Genomic DNA, 22408 nt, shown 5'->3' with positions numbered 1-22408 from the left:
GTAGTTCCCACACTCTGCCTTGTCTCCCTTTTTTGAAGATGGTCACTATCAGAGCATCCATGAGCTATTGGGGTAGTTTTTCCTTGTCCCAGATCTTCAGGAGCAGGGCATGTATGTGGTGGGGTGCTAAAAATACAAGAAAGCCCATTGGGCCTCTGTTACCAGAATGCTAACAATTATCACAAACTAATAGAAAAATCACATGCACGCTGTTAGCTAAATGCTAACGAGCGAAAATTAACAAACTTATTGAAAAAATGGGTAAATCCAGTTCATAAAGTTATACAAGCATAGCTAGTAGCTACCTCATGTCATTTTTGTGAGTGTGGATGGACATTTACAAGTGAAAGTGAATAAGACACATTGTGCAATTGAACAAAGTAGTGATGCATGCTTTTCTGAAGGAAAAGCAGCATGTGTACAGAGGACAAAGGGGAGAAGAACAGAGGAGGAAAAAGATGCTAGTACAGTGGTCACCAAACGGTTAATCACTATCGACTGGTTAATCTTCAAGGCACTCCTAGTCGATCAATAAACATTTCTGTAGAAAAGCCAATGATGAAGGCGTAAAGGCTTGTGCTCTTTTGTCCGTGTTATTCGTGTTGCGCTGTTGGCAGTAGGTGCACTTGTTTCAGAAGACCTGCGCACCAGGTAGGCAAAGTCTCCCCATTTTGATGCATTTCAATTGTCTGAAAAGATTCACTCCACCTACACGGCAGACTGGGAGATCTGTGGCTAAATTGAGTGTGCCTACTGCGCTGATCAATCGAATAGCTCAAATCACGACCTCGGCCACAGCAAAGTTTGATATTGGCATATGTGAGATTTCATAACTTTTAAAACCATGACCAGAGAGAGACTGTCAAAGAATACAGCAGTGCTGCTGTTTTTATTAGTGAGTTCATGTCTAAGTTTTTAAATTTTGCAGTCAGAATGACTGCTCATTAGCTTGAAGGGGGTCCCTCGGGGCCCAGCGGTGCTTCTGTTAATGTCGGGAGACTGATACAAGGGCAGCAACCACATGGTCCTTAACAGATAGGGACCGGGTCCAGTGGCATGTAAAAAACTGTCAGTGTGCCCTTGAGCAAGGCACTTAACCCTAATTTGCTCAAGAGGTGACCTACTACTGTGGCTTTCCTGTAAAACAACACATCTTTTTAATTTTTAATTATTTAATTATTTTATATATTGCCTGGATGATATTCTTAAAAGCTGATTCAAATGTTACATGTTCTCCAACTCTGGTCCTGGTGTGTCATTGTTTATTAGCAGGAAAAAAGGTTGTCTCTTTGTTGTTTTTATAAAGCTTGCTTTAAATCCTAACCGATTCTCTCTGTTTATTTCTGTGTCTCTCTCTGTGTGTGAAGTGTACGGTAAGCCCGTGATCCCCAGCGGAGGCCCCCAGCACCCAGAGAACCCTTACTGCGAGCAGCGACACTCCCCAGACCAGCACTCTGAGGTGGACCACGGGGCCCCCCATGTCCCCCCCACCGAGGGCCAGCAGGGGGAGACAGAGCGCACCCCTCGTCCCCTCAGCCCCACCAAGCTGCTGCCCTTCATCTCCAACCCTTACCGCCACCAGAGCGACGGGGACCTGGAGGCCCTCAGGAAGAAGCTGTACAACGCCCCACGGCCCTTGAAGAAACGCAGCTCTATCACAGAGCCCGAGGGCCCCGCGGGGCCCAACATCCAGAAACTGCTATACCAGAAGACCACACTGGCTGCTATGGAGACCATCCTCACCACACCCACCACACCCGAAGCTGTGAAGGAGGAGGGAGGGGCAGGGCCTGGTGTTCCAGGGGCCCAGATTGGTGGGGATAGCAGCCAACTGGAGAGTGCAACACTTGAGGCTTGTGAAGTCCTGCCCCCTTCCCCTAACCTCCTCCCCCCACTCCCCGCAGAGCACACTCCCCCACCAGCCATCCCAAAGAAAGACAGAGAGGAGTTCACTCCGCCTCCCCATCCGGCCCATCCTGCACCGCGACCTGACCAGCCCCTGTTCCCCGCACCGCCCCCTGTTGCTGCTGTTGGCATGGAGGAGCCCAGCCCACCCAGCCTGACCCCTCCTCCAGAGACTTTCACAGAGGAGTTCCCCCCCTACCCCCCACCACCGTACCCCAGCGGGGCTGGACAGGAGAGCCTGGGGGAGGACACTCTCAGCATGCAGGCACCAGAGGTCACCGGACAGGTCACATTGCTACCTGTAAGAAACCTAAGTTACACTGTTGTTTTAATGATGATGATACATTTCATTTTAAGTGACATTCATAAACATCAGCTCGCAATCAGAAACATTTAACACCAGTAGCAGATCAAACACATCCACTCTACGTCTTAAACCATAGCATGTATTAACAGTAGCCGACTGTACTCTACAGTACTGTATGTGCCTCATGTTGTTCGTCTCATGGTCGGATCAGGGGTTGTTCTGACTGATCAGATCATACAGTACATGTTCACCCTCCACCCTCTCATTGGTTATATGAGCACATTAGTCCTGATCGAGTGCAGTAGGAAGTGGAACCTATTCAATCTTCGCCCGTCCAAGGGTGACAATGAAATGAGCTTTGGTTATTTTCTAGCCATGTAAGTAAACAACATGTTGCATTCCATTGTTGATCCCATCTAAGCTGGTTTATCAGTGGGGTCCTACTAGGGCTGGGCGATATGGCCAAAATATCATATCACAGTATTTAAATGTAAAAAATGGACGGTATGACTATTTGACGTTTTTGAATAACAAAAGTTCTACATTTTCTTTATGAGTAGTGCGTGACCCTCTGTGATTTTAATGGGTCTTCTCCATTCTGATTGTTATACTGTTCAATTCAACCAAAAATTATTTTCAATTTCTACATTTCCTACACTTATTTGAGATCATTTCCACACTGCCACGTAGGGCTGCGCGATGTAGGCAAACAATCCAAGCCTTATTTTTAACCAAATGTTGCAATTGCGATTTACAAGGCTCGTCGCTTTACAATCGCGCTCTAGCGACTCCTTGTTCCTCATGGTCGAGGAACAACAAATGTGCTCCTTGAGTGACAGGACAAGGCTAGGTCTGTGTGAAAAGCGACATGGAGAGAGAGAGCGTAGAGAGATGACTCAAGTAGTGAAGTAAACTATAAAAATTTACGTTACACACAACGTACCACATTTTAAACAAACATTCAAATACCGTTATAGAAGGTAAAGTAAACACCCAAACCTGTCCGTACATCACTACCTGTAAATTGTAAAAATACGGTATACTACCCAGTAATAGGTCCTACCCTAGGAGTGTTGATGAATGGTCTGATCCATTTTTGCCTCCCAGTCCCTGCTCTCTTCCACTGAACCCAATGGGCCCCTGTTAAGACCCAAAAAGGGCCCTTTCTTTCATGGTGCCAGTAATAAGCATAATCTGGTTGAGTAATAATCAGGTTGCTTTGTGAAACCAGTTGTTTTTTTTCACAGATTTGGTCCCCTCACAATAAGCTCAGTACTGAGCTAGGAGCTGAAGGAACAGGTCACTCATAACTTTTCTCTCTTTCAAGCCAAGGTATTCACATTCAATGGATACTCTGGATGCTCTATCGAATCGTTTTTGCAACGTGTTTATTATTCTTTAGCATGGTGTTGCATTGTGGGCCATTCATATGAACTGAGCATTGATTTGGAATGTGGCTCAATGACCTCCATATATCATCTCTCTATCTGTTTGAGCACAGATGGGACCGGGCACTAGCTAAAATCCGTAGACACTTCCTTGTGAGTGTGTGTCAGTGGCTGTGGGACTTCATCTAGGCATGACATTGTTTGAAAAGTGTAGTCACCTCTGTGTGTCTGTATTAGGGGAAGAGGACCAACCTGCGTAAGAGTGGCTCAGAAAGGATTGACCACGGTATGAGGGTGAAGTTTAACCCTCTTGCCCTGCTCCTGGACTCCTCTCTGGAGGGAGAGTTTGACCTGGTCCAGAGGATCATCTACGAGGTAAGACTATGTCTGTGTATGTACAGATGTATACTCTATATTATTCCCTAAAGTGGCTCTCTATTAAGGTATTTTGTAAGCAAAGATTTTCATAGACAAACAGTGTTTACAAGTGCTTTTTAACAGGCTTGTGTGTAGTGAAGGAACATGTGTAAAATTGTTTTTGTAATAGCAGGTAGAATGGCAGCTGGTAAACCATCCCTCTCAAAGTGAAGTACTGTAGTCTTAATGTTTGTTTTGTAGTCTTAGCTGATTATAATCTTTATTAAGTGGGTGTAAAATATTCTATGTGTAAAGTGAGTTGTGAAATTGTATCCACCTCTCTCTCCCCTCTCAGGTGGAGGACCCTAGTCTGCCAAATGATGAGGGGATCACAGCCCTCCACAACGCAGTCTGTGCCGGACACACGGAGATCGTCAAGTTCTTGGTGCAGTTCGGTGTCAACGTCAACGCAGCCGACAGTGATGGATGGTGAGTGGACCCTATACTACCAACACCTCTGATTGTGATTCTTATCGCAGTCAGTGATAGGAGTGTTGTAAACTGCAGTCCAACTTGAACTCTTACTTGATAGTATTTTGGAATATATATATATTCTTTTCTCTTAATATCACACTCCCTTTTCCTCCATTTGTCTTTCTTCTTTTCCCTCTCTCTCGTTCTCTCTCAGGACTCCGCTGCACTGCGCGGCCTCCTGTAATAACGTGCAGGTGTGTAAGTTCCTGGTTGAGTCCGGAGCAGCGGTGTTTGCTATGACCTACAGTGACATGCAGACGGCAGCAGATAAGTGTGAGGAGATGGAGGAGGGATACACCCAGTGCTCCCAGTTCCTCTACGGTTAGTAGCTCAACATATCTACTGATCCTATAGCCTTGAGTGTTATGTCTGGGGAAAGTTTGTGTGTATGCTTTGTACATTTTTGTATGAGTGTATGTGTCCTTGCTCTGCTAAACCCTCTTTCTCCTCTTTCCTCCAGGAGTGCAGGAGAAGATGGGCATTATGAACAGGGCCGTAGTCTACGGCCTGTGGGACTACTCCAATGACAATTCTGATGAGCTGGCGTTCCGCGAGGGTGACTGCATGACCATCGTTCGCCGGGAGGACGAGGACGAGATCGAGTGGTGGTGGGCGCGCATGGGCGACACCGAGGGGTACATCCCTCGGAACCTTCTGGGGGTGAGTCCCAGTGTCACAACTGAGTTTCCTCAAGTTAAACCTTACTGAATAACTTTGCATTAAGAGGTTCATTATTGTTTGATAATGTTCCAATGTATCTAATAAGCAGTATGTGTATCTTTCTCAACAGCTTTACCCAAGAATCAAGCCCAGACAGAGAAGCCTGGCTTAGACCGGCTCATCCTGAACTGGACACGGTCTGCATCTTAGGCTATCTTTACATAGGCAGCCCAATTCAAATATTTTTTCCCACTAATTGGTCTTTTGACCAATCACATCAGATCTTTTCACATCAGAACTTTTTCAGAGCTGATCTGATTGGTCAGAAGACCAAATGGTGAAGAAAATAAATGCCTGTCTAAATGCAACCTAATTGGTCCACAGTAGCTTTCTCTCCTCGTCTCCTCTCCTCGTCTTTCTCTGCTTCATCTGCCCTGACCTGTCATGTCACGATGGGTACTAGTAATATGTTAGGAGGTTCCAGGGTAATTTGATCTCACTTTGCCAGCTCTTTCACATCAGTGAGGATGGATGAAATGAGGCAAGGGAAGGGAGCCAGTCGAGACAACAATTGATATGGAGATCCATGCAGGCTTTAACAGGACTTTACAAGGCCAACAATCACATGAAGAAGCGTTGAAAGACCAAACCACTTGAAGGATTTTAAACTGACCTATGAACACTACTTGTCAGGCGGGCCTATAACCACTGACTCTATGGCCCGACTGTGGCACTTTTATATACCAGCAGAAGAGGTTTTCCACGTGTATTTTTCAGACCACTATGTGTGTATAAGGCACTAAAGGCATTATGTTTCTCTACATGTTAGTCATATCATTTTCAGATCAGATTTAAGTGTCTGCAGTTATATTGATCGGAACTCTGGGGATAAATGGAACAAACAGTATTTTTATGTAGAAAGGTGATTTTTACACTTCTAAAACAGTCTTTCAAACTGTGTTTTCTTCTGGGTTATTATTTAATTTGAACCCTGTTAGAAAGAGCTGGAGCTGAAGAGAGTATTAGGTGAGTGAATGAATGAGTGTAATGTTTGGTGATGTGTGACATTCTGTCTGAACAGTTATTCTGTTACCTCGACAATCCCTGTGGGGGCTCGGTCTGCTTGTCATTTCCTGTTTTTAGTGGCCGTGTCCCTCTGTGTAACTAAAATGTTTAACCCATGTCTCAGCATTGACCCTACTGTATTGGTAAGAGTTAATGTGTGTGTGTGTGTGTGTGGCGCTATTACCACTGTTCAGCTTATCAAATTTGGGGGGGTATAATGCTAATGGTTGGCAAAATGTAGCCTATGCCACTGTTGATTTAGCAATTGCTATTGACTCTTGTTCTTTTATGATGCCAATATAGCCTGTGATATGTTTTCTATGTGAGCAGATTATTATCATCGCTCATTATGTTTCTCTACACTGGCTTTATGGTTGAGATATAACAAACCTAATTGTACTGTGGTTGTGCTATTATCACAATGAGCATTCCTCTGAAACTAACTCACTTGTCATATCCATGTTTTCTGTTGCTGAAATTATGTCCACACAATTCATTTGGACCATTTAGCCATGTAGGAAGGATGAGACGAAACTTCAAGAGACATTTTTCACCTGTTATACCTGTGTAGCTTTTGATTGAAGAGTAAGAGATGGCAAAAGATTCATGGTTACAATGGCAGACAAGGATGTCTTTGCTTCAAATCTCTCAAGCAGGTTTAATTGAATGAAAACTCGGTTAATCTGCTCATTCATAGTAAGGAATTCTGCATCAACTCGCCTCCACCCTTCCCACTGTCTTACTCAACAGATGTATTTATTTTTGTTACCTTATTATCATTTGTTTTTGTCTCGTCAAAACTATAACCTCACGTGGAGAATTGTAAACTTTTACAATAAAAATACTTTGCAAACGAATGGCTGTGACTGTGTCTTCTAGACCTGGGGCCATATGTATCAAGCGTCTCATAGAGTAGGAGTGCTGTTTAGGATACATTTAGTCTTTTAGATCACCATGAACAAGATTCCATGGACGGGGGGCTGATCCTAGGTCAGCACTGCTACTCTGAGATGCTCGATGCATACAGTCTCAGAAAGTTGTGTGCTACCATTAGAATGATTCTATCCTCTTTTTGTGAGATGAAATAGTGCTCTGCATTCTTAAAAATATGTAAGTATCTTAATCGCCTGTGAATTGGTTTCAGGTAAGACTATTGTTATAGAAGTTTACTTGAGATATGACGCATTCAAACACACATGAAGCAGTGGACTACATAAACTTTAGAATACACAGAGGAACACTGAGCTGGTGCAGTCTGTTATATACTGAACAGAAATAAACATGCAATGAATTTCAAACGAGTTACAGTTCATATAAGGAAATCAGTCAATGGAAATAAATTCATTAGGCACTAATCTATGGATTTCACATGACTAAGCAGGGGTGTAAACAAATTGGTGCACAACATTTGAGCGAAATAAGCTTTTTGTCCATATGGAATATTTCTGGGATCTTTTATATTAGCTTATTAAACATGGGACTAACACTACATAATGCATTTCTATTTTTGGTCAGTTAGGTTTTTCAGAAAATCAAAAATAACAATTTGCCTTTGTCTAGAATACCTCCTCACTGGTAACAATTAAGCCAGCAGGGTCTGCGCAATGAAAAAGAACAAGACTGGTACTAATACATTTCTGCACCTTACCCTTTCACCTTAACCCTACCCGTTCTATTATTCTTCTTCTTAACCCTACCCGTTCTATTATTCTTCTTATTAGTATTATTATATATACCAGTCCTCCCAGATCAGTAACCCCAAAAGATGTAGGTACTAGGGACTGAAATGGAACTGGGCCTGGGTTTGTCATTTCGAGGGACTTCACTCTCTGTTCAGCTGCTTCCACCTGCTGGAGAGAACAAGACCACCTGAATGAGACATGAGTCCCCCTAAAATCCCAATTTTTCTTTCTACATAAAACGGTAATTTTGTCAGCAAGACTCATCAATTCATTCAGGCTACAGGAGTATAGACCGAATGTCATTCCCGGTAATACTAGGCTCATACATAAAGCATCCTCCAATCAGGCTGCATATGCATATGTTTCCTCCTTAGCTAGCTTTAATGGCTAGACGCTGAAAAAAATACATACCAAATATATGTACTGTCTTAATAAACCATTTCCACCGCCATTTTGGGATTTTCAGACAATTTAGGATGTTGAACTTGCTTGCGTATGTATTGATGGGACGATTATGAGATAAGAGTTAAATCGGTATGCCGCAAAGCCGGGAGAAGAGGAATTGGGACAGGGACATGAAAAGGTGGATTTCGAAAGAGGAGGAAGAAGTGTTCGAGGAGAATTAGGAAAGCAGAAGTTGAATCTGAATTTGATGAAAATTACGATAAAAAGGGAGATGACCGCAGTCTTCTTCGACACATCAAGTACAGACAGAGTGAGATGTCCGCCAGACCGAGCTCTGGATGTGAAATGAAAGTGAATGAGGGAGATTTAATTACACTTTGGATGGTGTATCAATACTACTGTTACAGTTTAATGGCAGTGATAAGAGAAAACGGAGAATGGATCAACAACATTGTCATTACTCCACAATACTAACCTAATTGACAGATTGATGAAATGGAAGCCTGCACAGAATAAAACTATTCCAAAACATGTTTTTATTTCACCTTTATTTAACCAGGTAGGCTAGTTGAGAACAAGTTCTCATTTGCAACTGCGACCTGGCCAAGATAAAGAATGCATCCTGTTTGCAACAAGGCACTAAAGTAATACTGCAAAAAATGTGGCAAAGCAATTCACTTTTTGTCCTGAATATTAAGTGTTATATTTGGGTCAAATCCTATAAAACACATTACTGAGTACCACTCTTCATACTTTCAAGCATAGTGGTGGCTGCATTTTGTTGTGGGTATGCTTGTAATCGTTAAGGACTGAGGAGTTTTTCAGGATAAAAAGAAACGGAATGGAGCTAACCACAGGCAAAATACTAGAGGAAAACCGGGTTCAGTCTGCTTTCAACCAGACACTAGGAGAGGAATTCACCTTTCAACAGGACAAAAACAGTGAACAAAAGGCTACATCTACACTGGAGTTGCTTACCAAGAAGACAGTGAATGTTTGTCAGTGGCCAAGTTACACTAAATCTACTTGAAAATCTGTCAAGACCTGAAAATGGTTGTCTAGCAATGAACAACATACAATTTGACAGAGCTTTGAAGAATTTAGAAAATAATAATTTGCAAATGTTGCACAATCCAGGTGTGGAAAACTCTTAGAAACATACCCAGAAAGACTCGCTGTCAAAGGTGCTTCTACAAAGTATTGACTCAGGGGTGTGAATATTTATATACATGAGATATTTCTGTATTTCATGGTCAATAAATTACCAAACATGTCTAAAAACATGTTTTCACTTCGAGGTATTGTGTGTAGATGGATAAGAAAAAAAACTATTTAATCAGTTTTGAGTTCAGGCTGTAGCAACAACATGTGGAATAGGTCAAGGGGTATGAATACTTTCTGAAGGCACAGTATATAGACAATTTCACGGTACCAGAGTAAACGCTGAGACTCATGTCATGGGTCCTTGATCTGTACTAAACAGAGATGCATAACTATTAATGCCCTTCTCTTCATGGTGATGTGTCCTGAATAGGTACACAAATGTAAAACAATTTTATATCCTCCTTTTGCATGTTTAGGTATTATTCTACACACTGGCTATTACTGTAATAACAGGACCAAATCTGTACCAATCATAGACATCTATGTTTCACAAGTTTGGCCATCACAGCAAAGTCAATTAGAGTTCAGTAGAGTACAGTAAAATAGAGTAGAATATTTTATTTAATCTTTATTTTGACAAGTAGTCATGCTGAGACCAAGGTCTCTTTTACAGTAGAGAAAAGTACAGTAGTGCACAGTAGAGTACAGTACAGTAAAGAGTATAGTTCAGTACAGACGAGTAGAGTATGTTACATTATACTGCACTACTCATGCGTGCTCTAGTCTTCTGTACTTAAATATACTCTACTTTTTACTGAATTGTACTCTACTGTACTGTACTGTAACTGTGGTTTGTGAATACCCATTGCGTCCAATTCAGTTGCAGTCATTCAGTTACAGATTTTTCGGTCACTCTGTTACCAATTTTGTACCAGAATGACACATTTGAATCACTTAATAATTCATAAACAAAATTGTTATCAGTAAAAACACGAACTAATTCGATGGTCTATCTATCTTTACTTCTGTGAAATCCTCCCTCATGAGGGACATAAATTAGAGAATATCTTAAAAGATATGTGTTTTTGGTAACACGACACTACGCAATATTTCTTAAACTTACAGAAGGCAAATAATTGATGCAAAATTAAATATAAATGTTGATATTATAGTTGGCAGGGGCCTTTACTTCAAAATGTTTTGAGGCATTTCTAATACCCCCAAAATATAGACTCTTCGCTTTCATTTGACACAAAATTTGATATGCTGCTATAAACTTCACGTTGGTGCTCATGGGTCCTTTTACATGGAAATCACCATAAAATAAACATTGATTCGTGGCTAACACAAAAATATTGCATTTATTTATATTCAGATAAAAATACTCCAGTATTCAAATCCTTTTTTTACAACCAGCACAAGTTTTCTCTGACATAATAATAATGATGGGAATATTCATGAGTTAGTGAATGTTTTTCATGTAAACTTTTCAATGTTATCAGAACAAATCAAATCGAATTGTATTGGTCACATACACATGGTTAGCAGATGTTATTGTGAGTGTAGCAAAATGCTTGTTCAGACAGTGTAGTAATATCTAACAGTAATCGAACAATTCTCCAACACTACCTAATACACACAAATCTAAAGGGATGGAATAAGAATATATACATATAAATATATGGATGAGCGATGACCGAGCGGCATAGGCAAAATGCAATTGATGGTATAAAATACCCTATATACATATGAGATGAATAATGCAAGATGTGTAAACATGATTAAATTGGCATTATTAAAGTGACTAATTTATTTATTTATTAAAGTGGCCAATGATTTCAAGTCTGTATGTAGGCAGCAGCTTCTACTGTGCTAGTGATGGCTGTTTAACAGTCTGATGGCCTTGAGATAGAAGCTGTTTTTCAATCTCTCCGTCCCTGCTTTTATGCACCTGTACTGACCTCGCCTTCGGGTGGTTGTTGTCCTTGATGATCTTTTTGGCCTTTCTGACATTGGGTGCTGTAGGTGTCCTGGAGGGCAGCACTCCACCAATCAATCAGGCCTTCATGGTAGAATGGCCAGACGGTAGCCACTCCTCAGTAAAAGGCACATGACAGCCCGCTTGGAGTTTGCCAAAAGGCACCTAAGGACTCTCAGACAATGAGAAACAAGATTCTCTGGTCTGATGAAACCAAGATTTAACTATTTGGCCTGAATTCGAAGCATCACGTCTGGAAGAAACCTGGCACCATCCCTACGATGAAGCATGGTGGTGGCAACATCATGCTGTGGAGATGTTTTTCAGCGGCAAGGACTGGGAGACTAGTCAGAATCGAGGGAAAGATGAACGGAGCAAAATACAGAAAGAGCATTGATGAAAACCTGTTCCAGAGTGCTCAGGACTGGGGCGAAGGTTCACCCAACTACAGGAAAACAACCCTAAGCACACAGCCAAGACAACGCAGGAGTTGCTTCGGGACAAGTCTCTGAATGGCCTTGAGTGGCCGAGCCAGAGCCCGGATTTGAACCCGAAATCGAAATCTCTGGAGAGACCTGAAAATAGCTTTGCCATGACACTCCCCATCCAACCTTGAGAGGATCTTCAGAGAAGAATGTGAGAAACTCCCTAAATACATGTATGCCAAGTAGACTCGAGGCTGTAATTGCTGCCAAAGGTGATTCAACAAAGTACTGAGTAAAGGGTCTGAATACTTATGTAAATGTGATAATTCAGTGTTATTGACTTTCAGAACATTTGATAAAATAAAACATTTGCTTTATCATCATGGGGTTGTGTGTAGATTGATGAGGAATTAAAACAAAAAAAAACTATTTTAGAATATTACTAACATAACAAAATCTGTAAAAAGAAATGGGGTCTGAATAGTTTCAGAATGCATTGTATAATACCGCGTGGTATGGCCACTGCACCACCCTCGATCGCAAGGTACTACAGAGGGTGGTGTGGATGGTCCAGTATTTCACTGGGGGCAAGCTCCATGCCATCCAGGACCTCTATACCAGACGGTGTCAAAGATCCCAGCCACCTAAGCCATAGACTGTTCACTCTGCTACCGTACAGCAAGGGGAACCAGTGTAAAGTCTGGGACAAAAAGCCACCTGAACAGCTTCTAACCCCAAGCCATAAGACTACCAAACAGTTCATGAAATGGTGACCCGGACTATTTGCATTGACCCTTTTTTGCACTAACTCTCTTACACCGACTTTATGCACACTCACTGGAATGACACAGTCCATTGAAACTCAATAAAATAAGACCGCGGGAGGCCGTTCAAACTGACATTCAAACTGAACATACTCCATATTTAGTTCATGTTTAAAAAATAAATAAAATACAGCTGCATTTTTAAGTCCGCTTTATACAATTTGATTTCATGTGACATCAACAAAAGCACAATTTCTCAGTCAAAAATATGTGATAAGTGTGGGAGCAGCATATGTGTTTTCTCATGAACTTGAAGTCCATTTGATGTGATATATTCCATCCCACACTGGGAGCAGTGGTAAGGCATCTCCCCCGTGTTTATTACCTCGTGGTCTTTCAGGTTCCCTAACTGGGTAAATATAATTCCACACTAACAATGTTTTCATCCAATATTTTTAAGCGAGTAAAGTCATGCCGTATAAAAACAAATTCAAAACAGATGTGATAGAAACAGGGAGTGTTGGTACAATTTCATAAATGCCGATGGACAACTTGTTCGTTCAACTTGGTGGGATTTTTTGTGTCTGTAAAATGAACTAAGGAACAATTCTAGTGAAAACACTTTTATGCACAAATATTGACAGAATAACCATCATGTCGAAGCAAAGTTGCAGTGACATGATGATATGTTGTGCGGTCCTCCCATCACGTCTTCAAAAAGCATGCACTTTATTAAGCTACACATGAAATAAGTTATGATTGAATTCCCATGGTGGTGAAAGTGCACGGTGATGAGCTTGACGCTGTCCAATACATATTGAGTGTATTCATTTGTATGCTGGTGACATGATGATCAGTGCTTGGCTGCCAATTGACAAATAAAAATGATCTTGAGATAAAAATGGGATGGAAACATTAACTTTTTTTATTTATTTGGTAGGCCTAAATTAAAAGATATACGACTTAGTGCTTTTTATGTGCACTATGTCATCACGTATAGCTTTTTATTTGCAACAAGTCAGTTTGATGGAAATGCACCTCTGTTGGGAAAATGTGAATATTTTCATGCATATTTTTGAATATTCGCATGAAAATCTGTCACAAATTGGATGGAAACCTAGCTACTGGGAGCATTGATACATTTTCTCTCTAGTGTGGATTATTTTATGTGATTGCAGTTGCTCCACAGGAGGAGCAGTTGAAATAGGTTTCTCGCTTGTGTGTCTTTGCTCATGTTGTTTCAGTTTCCCTAACTTCTTAAAACTCTTTTCACAATGAAAACAGTGGAATGGCTTCTCTACTGAGTGTATCCGTTCATGTTTTTTCAGGTTACTTGATGTGGAGAAGTGATTTCCACACTGGGGACAATGGTAAGGCTTTTCTCCTGTGTGTGTCCTCTTATGTGACTTCAGGTACCCTGCTTGGGTAAAACCCTTTCCACACTGAGAGCAATGGAAAGGCTTCTCTCCTGTGTGTATTCTCTTATGATCTTTTAGGTTCCCTAACTGGGTAAAACTCTTTCCACACTGGGAGCATTGGTAGGGCTTCTCTCCTGAGTGTATTCTCTCGTGTTTTTTCAGGCTCCCTAACCGGGTAAAACTCTTGCCACACTGGGAGCACTGGTAGGGTTTCTCTCCTGAGTGTATTCTTTTATGTTCTTCCAGATGCCCTAACCGGGTAAAACTATTTCCACATTGGGAGCATTGGTAGGGCTTTTCACATGAGTGTATTCTTTTATGTTCTTCTAGATGCTCTAACCAGCTAAAACTCTTTACACACTCAGCACATTGATAGGGCTTCTCTCCTGTGTGTATTCTCTCATGTTTTTTCAGGCTCCCTAACCGGGTAAAACTCTTTCCACACTGGGAGCATTGGAAAGGCTTCTCTCCTGAGTGCGTTCTCTCGTGTGATTTCAGGGACCTTGATGAGGAAAATCTCTTTTCACATTGGGAGCAGTGGTAAGGCTTCTCCCCTGTGTGCATTCTCTTATGTTCTTTCAGGTGCCCTAACTGGATAAATCTCTTTCCACACTGAAAGCAGTGATGTGGTCTTGCTGGTTTGGACGTCTCTGGGTCTGGTTCCTCTGAGGGACTCGTCCCACTTTCAGAGTAAGAGCCTGGTCTCTCCCCTGCCAAAGTAAAACAGAGTATTTAGTTAAACAGAGGGTCATTCCATGTCATTTCAGCAAGCCATGTCGCCCACCATCTCAGATTGTTCTGAAATCGTTTCTGTGGTTAGAAACAGATAAGTTTAGCATTCTTGAAACATATTTGTTTTTATAGAATTTGATCTCTGAGAAATGAGCCAAAGCTATTGTTTTTTCACCCAAAGTTGCAAAGAAAATGTGATGATCCATTTAATAAACACAAGAGACAAGCAACATGGATAAAAGGGCGTGGTGGCAGCAGAAGGAACAGTAGCCACTAGTGTGCAAAACATGGTACTTTCAAACATATTTACGGTAAAGAATGCAAGCAACTTCAATGGCTAATTTCTCTGAACAGAGGGAAAAACATCACCAGATTCACAGGGGATACATTACGAAGGTTGAAAAAGCAATACTTCAAGCTGCAGCTCCATACTTCTTGTCAGAGATAGAGAACTGATACTGTATACTGGTTGTTGGGGGAGGGCTATTGATCATTTTATTGGATTCCTCATGTCTTACTCATGTCTTACTCATTGTCCAAATCAGATGTTAGGTACTATATTTATTTAAGATTATAAGATAAGAATCGCATAAATTAATATGGCCAATTTGTGTGGAATCAATTTGGTTGCAATCAATTAGCTGACCGTGGACTTTAGGAAAAAGCAGAGGGAGCACACCTCTATCCACATCGACAGAACCGCAGTGGAGAAGGTGGAAAGCTTCAAGTTCCTCAGCGTAAACATCACTAACAATCTGAAATTGTCCACCCACACAAAGAAGACGCAACAGTGCCTCTTCAAACTCAAGAGGCTGAAGAAATTCAGGTTGGTACAGCAACTGCACCGCCCATAACTGCAGGGCTCTCCAGAGGGTGGTACGATCTGCACAACACATCACCGGGGGCACATTGCTTGCCCTCCAGGATACCTACAGCACCCGATGTCACAGGCAAAAAGATCATTAAGGACATCAACCACCCGAGCCACAGTCTGTTCACCCCGCTATCGTGCAGAAGGCGAGGTCAGTACAGGTGCATCAAAGCTGGGACCAAGAGACTGAAAAACAGCTTCTATCTCAAGGCCATCAAACTGTTAAACAGTCATCACTAGCACATTAGAGGCTGCTGCCTATAGGCATAGACTAGAAATCAGTGGCCACTTTAAGGAATGGAACAATAGTCACTTTAATAATGTTTACATATTGCTTTACTCATCTCATATGTATATACTGTATTCTATTCAATTGTATTTAGTCAATGCCACTCCAACATTGCTTGTCCTAATATTTATATATTTCTAAATTCCATTATTTTACTTTTAGATTTGTGTATTGTTGTGAATTGTTAGATACTACTGCACTGTTGGAGCTAGGAACACAGGCATTTTGCTACACCCGCAATAACATCTACTAAATATGTGTATGTGACCAATAACATTTGATTTGATTCCTCAGAGATCATATTATATTTAAACAAAATAAATGGTTTCAGGAATGCTAAACTTGTCTGTTTCTAAGTGCAGAAATGAAGTCAGAACAATCTGAGATGGTGGGGGTCGAAATCCTATTTCTTGTGCTTTTTTAAGGTGGAATGACTCCAGAGACCAGGGTTGTGTAAACGGAAGCAAACAGACCGAAATGGGGGAGGAGGGGGGCAACTACCTGATCTTGTCTAATAAGAAATGCTTGTTTTCCTTTTAAGTTGCAAAACGTTTTGCTACGTTGTGCACTAATGAATATGACCTTGAATGAAACATTCATATGATAAACCTGTCTTCCTGTGAGGTTTCATCCAAATCAGATTCATCAATAATCTGAGGCCAAGTTTTTCACTACGACAAAGACAAACTGCAACAGATGAAAACCAAGTCTGGTATTGGCTTTATACTAACATGTAGCATGTGTAATATTCTATGAACATTACCCTCGTTTTGGAACATAGAAATTAAACTAGTATGAATAAACAACTATTATATTCATACAGTGTGCAGGGATTCAAATATGATAGCTACCTTTATCATAGAAAGCATAAAGTGCTATTTTGTATGTATTTGATACATTGTTATGTTTTGTTGGTGGTCCCCACTCTTTGTAGCTTTAACAAAATAGTACAGTAAAACGTCAGTAGAATGACCCTTTTAAACCACACAAAGTTTTTGAGACAGTACTTACTGGTGCTAATCAGATCGCCAGTCTCCTCCTCCAATGTGACAGTAATCTCCCCCTCATTCACTCCAAAAACGTATTCCTCTTCCTTCACTGCGACAGGCATATCATTCTCTTCCTCTTTAACTCCAAAAACGGCATCCTCATTTTTCTTTTCCCCTTTGTCTTCTTTCACATTAACGTCCTCCTCTTTCACTCGGAAAGCTTCGTCCTCTTCTTTCACTGCAACTCCTTTCTCTTCTTCTTTCACTGTAACGGACTCACTCTCTACCTCTTTTTTTACGGTGACGGCTTCTTCTTCGTTCTCCACTTTCACGATAGTTTCTTTCTCCGTCCAACAGACCTCTTCTTTAGCAGGGGGGTAGTACATTAGTGAGCTCATGGTCGATGATGTTAGTTAGCTAGCGACTAGCCTAGTTCTTCTTTAATCCAACAGTTAAATTAGCTGACTAACAACAACAATCGCAATTAAATGGGGCAACTAGTAGATAAGACGGAAATGTTTCAAACACAGTGGCTAATAATCATCGAAAGCGTCTAAAGAGCTCCAATATTTCGGGTATGTTGGCTAGCAAGGTACCGAGATGGTTGACCAGATTTAGTTGTTGTTGAAGAATCGTCCCGTCCACTAGATTAGACGTCAGACTATCAGCATCGCCTGAAAGACGCACATTGCCATCTGCTGACTAGAGTGGGTAACGCAGTTGGTAATTTATATGTATTTATTTTCTGACAAAAAGTGTTTCATTAAATACAATTATTATTTGGAAACGTACAAAATGAAGCAAGTGTTAATCAGTCCAGACTTATGGATGCAACGACGAGAAGAGGAAGACAATTCAGACTATTGAGGTGAACAACAGGAATACCCAGCCAGCAGTAGCGGATTATAATCGTTTCCTATATTGTGACGTCTGCGTCCAACTCACACTCTCAAACACGTAGATCCCCTGAACGCAGCTCACTCTCCAGATCCCAAATCCCCTGAATTCTAATCACCTGTTCACACATCTCTGTATGTCATTATCACACACTATTTAATTCAAAACTATCATACACGGGAGGATCTTCTACCTACAGTATACAGTATTTGGCTACCATTTATACACGTTTTATAAAAAAGAACATCACTTTTTTTTTTATAAAAGGACATCAAATAGCCTAACAATAAGGGGGGTGGTGTCTTGTGGATATTTATTGCCACTATTTACTGTTGAGCGGGTTTTGTCTGGCTAATAACCTACACAAATAGGCTTCAAATGTTTTCACCACAACCTGTAAAGGTCCAGGTTGTGAGTCCGACTATTGCGCTGCACAACATTTTAACTACACCAGGGATAAAGGACTGTTGATATGCAACCACTCAACTCAAACGCGGGTTCACCATGTATGAACGAAATCGCAAACGGCATTTTTTGTTAAAATCTGCCAATTTATTAGCTGTCCAGTATCCAGACGAACCTACAGCTTCTTATACAGTTTATCTGTCCATAAGGTGTTGAGGCCGGCAATTAAGGAGAACTGCTGTATTTTAAGCACAACTCCCTTCTGCCCAATTTCCCTGATGTTGCTCCGGCAATCAAACTGTTTTTTTCCATCCCTGTAACCGTGGCTTCCTTGGAGAGATTGTTTTTTAAGCTAAAACTCATACAGAACTACCCTAATTAAGCATTAGGCTCTCGGGCTGCGCTTTAAAATACCAGAATATGCTCCACTCTTTGCACTGGCGCTGGCATAGCCTGAACCACAGGCATTTGTTCACTGATAGCCCCTCATACTTTCAATCAGTTTATTTTTTATTTTTCACCTTTTCAATCACAGTCCTGAAGCTCAAGTACATGTGGAAATTAAAAACTTTATGAATGCCTTTTTGGAGGATTACTGTCAATTATTTATTAAATAAATCAAAATAGACATGGATGACAGGAGCATGGCACCCAGAGGTGTCTGGTACACCAGTGAAGTAGACCTATTTTTGAGTAAACTTTCATACATACAATTTGATTTCATGTGGCACAAACAAAAACACATTCTCAGTCTAAAACACAAGTCAGGACACAGCCTCTCTAATCGCATGTGATTGCAGGTCCTCTGACTTGGAAAATGTGTTGTGTTTGTATGTTGGTAGAGTTTTTCTTGTATGTATCCTCTCATGCCTTTTTAGGGTCCCTAACGACTTAAATCATTTTTTTTTACAATGCTAACAGTGGTAAGGCTTCACTCCGCAGGGTATTCTCTCGTGCTCATTCAGGCCACCAAACCAGGTAGAACTCTTTGAATAGTGGGAACAATGGTAGGGCTTTTCTTGTATGTGTGACCTTGTGCATTTTCATCCTCCCTAACCAGGTAAAAGTAATCCCTTACAGTGGAGCAGTAAGTAATCCCTTACAGTGTATGCCTTTATGTATTTTCAGGCTCCCTAATGTTGTAAACCTCTTTCTACACTGAGAGCAGTGGTTGGTCTTATCCCCTCCTGTGTGTGTCCTTTCATGTCCAGTAAGGGCTCTTAACCAGATTAAACTATTTCCATACTGGGACCTTTGGAAAGGCTTTTCTCCTTTGTGTATGTCCTATCATGCTCTTTTAGGTGCCATATCTTAGTAAAACTCTTTCCACAGTGGGAGCAGTGGTGTGGTTTTGCTGGTTTGGATGTCTCTGGGTCTGGATCGTTTGAAGGACTCCTCCCGCTGTCAGAGCAAGAACCTGGTCTCTCTCCTACTGAACACAAACAGAGTATTTAGATAACCAGAGATACCTGAATAAAACCTCTGTCACACCCTGACCTTAGTTATCTCTGTCTTCATTATTATTTTTGGTTAGGTCAGGGTGTGACGAGGGTGGGTATGCAAGTTTTGTATTGTCTAGGGTTTTTGTAAGTCTAGAGGTTTAGTAGGTCTAGGTATTTGTATGTCTATGGTGGCCTGATTATGGTTCCCAATCAGATGCAGCTGTTTATCGTTGTCTCTGATTGCAGACCACATTTAGGTAGCCATTTCCCTTGGATATTTGTGGGGTCTTGTTCTATGTTTAGTTGCCTGTCTGTACTATCCATATTAGCTTCACATATCATTTTGTTAGTTTGTTCAGTGATTCGTTCTTTGTTAAAGAGGAATGTACGCATACGACGCTGCACCTTGGTCTCCTCCTTACAACGGTCGTGACAACCTCCACATAATAAAACCTTTTGTATGAGGTTTAATCTAGAACGAGATTCCTCAATCACCTGAAGTCAGTTTTCACAACATTTAAAAAAACTGCCATCAAAATGATAATAAATATAGCTGCAAGCAGCAATGACCTGGGGTCCAAGCATTTTTGCCTGTTTTGCCCTCTCAAATATAAGTCATCATAATCACAAGCGCCATAATTGCAAGTGGCAAAGTTGGAGAAAAACAGCATGTTAAAGGGGGAAGAAATGTTGGGTTCTTTATAACATAAGTGTTTATTATTCATTATTTAGCTGAAAAACAACCAATGTTTTTTCCTATGTTTGAGGAATGGGAAGAGTGGACCCGGAGGTTCCCAGTTTAAATCCCACCTCTGCCAGAAATAAGATTTCTAAACAACCAGTGTTATTCTTCTTCATATTGGTGAATATAAGATCACCTGAGTTAATAACGATTATATTAGTATAATCATAATGACGTTGGTTTATTACTGTACTATACTCCCGTTACCTTGTTTATACAATTATTTTTAATTATCATTTCTCTTGCGGTTTCTTGTGGACAGCATATTACTTGATATGATTATAAATAAATCACATCCCACTGGGCTTAGATGTCAATTCAACGTCTATTCCACATTGGTTCAATGTAATTTCATTGAAATAAAACATTTAATTTAATAGAAATTAAAAATCTATGACAATTTACTCTGATTCACATTTTAGTAATTAAAAGTGAAGAATGATTGAACTACAATCAAAAGTCATTCAAAGGGTTGATTGAAATTGTCACGGCAGATTTCCTCCTTTTCCTCTGAAGAGGAGAGGCGAGAAGGATTGGAGGACCAATACGCAGCATGGTAGGTGTCCATGGTTTTTAGTAAGAAAAACTAAACATGAACACAAATACAAAATAATAAAGTGAACTGGCAGCGAAACAGTCCCGTGGGGCACAAACACTGACACAGGAAACAATCACCCGCAAAATACTGGTAGACTGGCAGCTCTGGCGGATCCTGGCGGCTCTGGAGGATCCTGGCAGACTGGCGGCTCTGGCGGATCCTGGCAGACTGGCGGCTCTGGCGGATCCTTGCAGACTGGCGGCTCTGGAGGATCCTGGCAGACTGGCGGCTCTGGCGGATCCTGGCAGACTGGCGGCTCTGGCGTCTCCTTGCAGACTGGCGGCTCTAACAGCTCTGGACAATCGGGAGACTCTAGCGGCTCTGGACAATCGGGAGACTCTAGCGACTCTGGACAGGCGGGAGACTCTAGCGACTCTGGACAGGCGGGAGACTCTAGCGACTCTGGACAGGCGGGAGACTCTAGCGACTCTGGACAGGCGGGAGACTCTAGCGACTCTGGACAGGCGGGAGACTCTAGCGACTCTGGACAGGCGGGAGACTCTAGCGACTCTGGACAGGCGGGAGACTCTAGCGACTCTGGACAGGCGGGAGACTCTAGCGACTCTGGACAGGCGGGAGACTCTAGCGGCTCTGGACAGGCGTTACACACTGTAGGCCTGGTGCGTGGTGCTGGCGCTGGTGGTACTGGGCCAAGGACACGCACCTCGGGGCGAGTGCGGGGAGGAGGAACAGGGAGTACTGGGCTCTGGACACGCACAGGAAGCCTGGTGCGGGGGGCTGCCACCGGAGGACTGGTGCGTGTCGGTGACACTGGATAGACCGGACCGTGCAGGTGCACTGGAGCTCTTGAGCACCGAGCCTGCCCAACCTTACCTGGCTTGATGCTCACTCTAGCCCGGCTGATACAAGGAGCTGGAATGTTCCGCACCGGGCTATGCACCTGCACTGGAGACATTGTGCGCTCCACAGCATAACACGTGCCTGCCCGGTCCCTCTCGCTCTCCGGTAAGCACAGGAAGTTGGCGCAGGTCTCCTACCTGGCTTCGCCATACTCCCTGTGTTCCTCTCCCAATACATTTTTGGGGCTGATTCTCAGGCTTCCTACCGCGCCGCCGTGCTCGTTTCTCCAAATCCATTCTCCTGTAACCCTCCTCGCACTGCTCCAGCGAATCCCAGGCGGGCTCCGGCACTCTCCCTGGGTCGACCGCCCACCTGTCTATCCCAAGTTGTATAGTCCAGATACTGCTCCCAAGTCCAATAATCCTGACATCGCTGCTCCTCCTGCCGCAGCCTGTCGCCACGCTGCTTGGTCCTGTTTTGGTGGGTGATTCTGTCATGGCTTTCTTCCTGGGAAGGAGAGGTGGACCAAAATACAGTTAGAGTTCATGGTGTTTAATAAGTGAAACTAAACATGAACACAATTACAAAATAACAAACGTGGCAAAACCGAAACAGTCCTATCTGCTGCAGAGAACACAAAGACAGGAAAC

The 22408-nt window shown here is 42.1% G+C and overlaps 2 protein-coding genes across 3 annotated transcripts in view; one reads left to right on the top strand and one right to left on the bottom strand.

Moving 5' to 3' along the window:
* LOC118400256 (apoptosis-stimulating of p53 protein 2-like) overlaps positions 1-7073 on the top strand; it is a 58662-nt gene extending 51589 nt beyond the window's left edge. For both annotated transcript variants that reach the window (XM_035796940.2, XM_035796931.2), the window contains 6 exons: positions 1368-2206; positions 3838-3975; positions 4313-4446; positions 4646-4812; positions 4952-5151; positions 5282-7073. In XM_035796940.2, coding sequence (XP_035652833.1) covers positions 1368-2206; positions 3838-3975; positions 4313-4446; positions 4646-4812; positions 4952-5151; positions 5282-5323 — 1520 coding nt within the window. In that variant the 3' untranslated portion in view covers positions 5324-7073. The remainder of the gene's footprint in view (positions 1-1367; positions 2207-3837; positions 3976-4312; positions 4447-4645; positions 4813-4951; positions 5152-5281) is intronic.
* A 6622-nt stretch (positions 7074-13695) lies between these two features.
* On the bottom strand, positions 13696-17545 carry LOC118400248 (zinc finger protein OZF-like). The gene is made up of 2 exons (XM_035796919.2): positions 16896-17545; positions 13696-14702 (listed from the first exon to the last, which is right to left on the bottom strand). Exons 1-2 carry the CDS (start codon positions 17269-17271, stop codon positions 13696-13698), a joined length of 1383 nt encoding a protein of 460 aa, XP_035652812.2. The 5' UTR covers positions 17272-17545.
* Between the last annotated feature and the right edge of the window lie 4863 nt (positions 17546-22408).

This window comes from Oncorhynchus keta, chromosome 2, assembly GCF_023373465.1.
Source record: "Oncorhynchus keta strain PuntledgeMale-10-30-2019 chromosome 2, Oket_V2, whole genome shotgun sequence".
NCBI lineage: Eukaryota > Metazoa > Chordata > Actinopteri > Salmoniformes > Salmonidae > Oncorhynchus > Oncorhynchus keta.
The sequence above is the reverse complement of the archived record's forward strand: the minus strand, read 5'-3'. Positions and strand labels throughout refer to the sequence as shown.

What these genes read in the sequence shown, in the direction of transcription:
- LOC118400248 (XM_035796919.2), bottom strand. Translation starts at nt 17,271, where the DNA reads ATGAGCTCACTAATGTACTACCCCCCTGCTAAAGAAGAGGTCTGTTGG. An exon ending in TGGCGATCTGATTAGCACCA is followed by an intron (nt 14,703 to 16,895) that starts GTAAGTACTGTC and finishes TTACTTTGGCAG; the next exon opens with GGGAGAGACCAGGCTCTTAC.